The sequence below is a fragment of the Apteryx rowi genome, unplaced genomic scaffold, assembly GCF_003343035.1.
Source record: "Apteryx rowi isolate R43461 unplaced genomic scaffold, aptRow1 scaffold_610, whole genome shotgun sequence".
Taxonomy (NCBI): domain Eukaryota; kingdom Metazoa; phylum Chordata; class Aves; order Apterygiformes; family Apterygidae; genus Apteryx; species Apteryx rowi.
The window spans coordinates 47,564-49,896 of record NW_020450884.1 but is presented as its reverse complement, the minus strand read 5'-3'; the positions used below and the strand labels follow the sequence as shown (position 1 = coordinate 49,896).

General features: G+C 64.6%; 1 protein-coding gene across 2 annotated transcripts; it reads left to right on the top strand.

Annotated features, from left to right (window-relative positions):
- The first annotated feature begins 36 nt into the window (after positions 1-36).
- Positions 37-2,186, top strand: LYSMD1 (LysM domain containing 1). Of its 2 annotated transcripts, none has more exons than XM_026083676.1 (3): positions 37-177; positions 1,467-1,531; positions 1,681-2,186. In XM_026083676.1, exons 1-3 carry the CDS (start codon positions 46-48, stop codon positions 1,835-1,837), a joined length of 354 nt encoding a protein of 117 aa, XP_025939461.1. In that variant the 5' UTR covers positions 37-45; the 3' UTR covers positions 1,838-2,186. The 2 variants fall into 2 exon arrangements, with proteins under 2 accessions (XP_025939461.1, XP_025939460.1); XM_026083675.1 differs by having other exon boundaries at positions 59-177; positions 1,278-1,531.
- Positions 2,187-2,333: the final 147 nt, after the last annotated feature.

Here is a 2,333-nt window from a genome sequence, read left to right as displayed (position 1 = left end):
GCCGAGGCGATGGCGGGGGCCAGGGGTGAGCTGGGCCGCCCTGCCATGGCAGCGCCCCCCGGGCAGGGGGCGGTGGGGGGCGGTGGAGGGCCGGGGCTGGGGGTTCTGCCGGGCCATGAGCATCGCCTGGAGCCTGGGGACACGCTGGCGGGCCTGGCACTGCGCTACGGCGTCACGGTGAGCGGGGCTGGGGCTGCCATGGGGCAGGGACACTGCTGGAGGGGCTGCTGGGGGGCTGGACAGCTGGGGTCTGTGGGAGCCAGGGGGTGCTGGGGGCTGCCATGGGGTAGGGGGGCTGCTGGGGGGCTGGGGCTCCTATGGGGCAGGGGGCTGTTAGGGGGACTGCTTGGGGACTGGACAGCTGGGGTCTGTGAGGGCCAGGGACTGCCGGGGTGCTGGGGGCTGCCATGGGGCAGAGGGCTGTTGGGGGGCAGGACATCCAGACTCTGGGGTCTGGGGGCTGCTATGGGGCAGGGGGGGCAGGATGTCCTGGGGCTGGCCAGGGGGCACGGGGACAGGATACCAGGGTCAGAGGATGGGGCTGTCCAGGGGGCGTGGGGGCCCCATCCCCTTTCCTACCCTATCCCTGTCCCCATCCCTACCTATCCTGTCTCCATGCCATCTGCCTCTCTGTCTCTATCCCATCCCTGTCCCCATCCCTGTCCCATCCCCATCCTGCCCCCATCGCTGTCCATGTCCCCATACCTGTCCCATCCCATCCCATCTCTGTCCCCATCCTCATCCCACCCCTTGTCCAATCCCGTCCCATCCCTCATCCCTCTCCCATTTCTATCCCATCCCTGTCCCATCCCATCCCCATGTCTGTCCCCATCCTGTTCCATCTCCATCCCATCCATGTCCCCATCCAATACTGTCCCCGTCCCTGTCCCTGTCCCAGTCCCATCTCATCCCTGTCCCATGCCTGTCCCATCCTGCCCCCATCCCCATTCCTGTTCCATCCCCATGGCTGTTGCTGTCCCCATCCCATCCCTGTCCCCATTCCATCCCCATCCCATCCCATTGCATCCCATCCCATACTGTCCCCATCCCTGTCCCATCCTCATCCCCATCCCTGTCTCCGTCCCTGTCCCCATTCCATCCCCATCCCATCCCATCTCATTGCATCCCATCTCCATCCCTGTCCCCATCCCAGTTCAATCCCCATCCCTGTCCCAAACCCATCTCATCCCTGTCCCATCCCTGTCCCATCCCATCCCTGTCTCTGTCCCTGTCCCATCCCTATCCCCATCCCATCCCATCCCTTCTGGTCCCCACAGATGGAGCAGATCAAGCGTGCCAACCGCCTCTACACCTCCGATACCATCTTCCTCAAACCAACGCTCCTTATTCCTGGGCAACTTGGCCCTGAGGAGGAGGAAGAGGAGGAGGAGGAGGAGGGAGCCGCAGGCCCAGCCTGCCCTGCCACATCCCGCCATGACCTCTCAGCCACTGATTTCCTCCGGCAGATCGATGCTGAGATCCTCCTCTCCAAGGCTGCGGCAACCCGCCGGCTTCGCGAGGGTGACACAGGGTGAGTGCTGTCCCCACATCCCTTGCCCCGGCATTTGGGGCAAAACCCAAAGGTTTTGGAGGGCACGTTCAACTCGGGGATGGGTGATTTCGGTGAGTGCCCATGGGCGTGGCCACCCTGTGTTGTCACCCTGCTGTCTCCCCCTGCAGCAGCGTCACCAAGGCTGAAGGTACCCGGGCACCTGACACTGGGGCCCACCCGGCACCCCAGGGTGCCCGGCGCGCCCTGCTCGGCCCCCGGCCCCTCACCAGGACACCACGGGCAGCCGCCCTGCGCGATGCCGAGGACGAGATCTTCATGCTGTGATGGGGCACCCTGGGGACACTCCGACGGATCAGGGACACTCCCCTGGGCACCCAGCTCCAGATGCCTGGATTAGCAGCCAGGGGGTGCGGGGCACTGGGAGGCACTGGAAGGTACTGGGAAGTGCTGGGGGGAGGCCATGCGGGCCAGATTTACCAGCTGATATTTTTCCTCTGATCATATTTATTGGTATATTTTTGTTCTTGGGTTTTTTTTTGGGGGGAGCTCTCCCTCCTCTGTGCCAGCACCTGGACCCCAGCAAGTTTGGGGCCTTCTGGAGATGGGGATGGCGTTGGTCAACCCCTTTGCCTCCCCCCCCCCCCAAGCCTGTGAATAAAATGGAGCACTGTCACCCGGCTCTGCCTGCTCTGCCACCCCCCTGGGGACACAGTCATCCCCTTGGGGACGCAGTTATCCCCCTGGGGCCATGGTCACAGCCCTGGGGACACCAGCACCCCCCTGGGGATGTGGTCACCCCTGGGGATAAGGTCACCCCTCC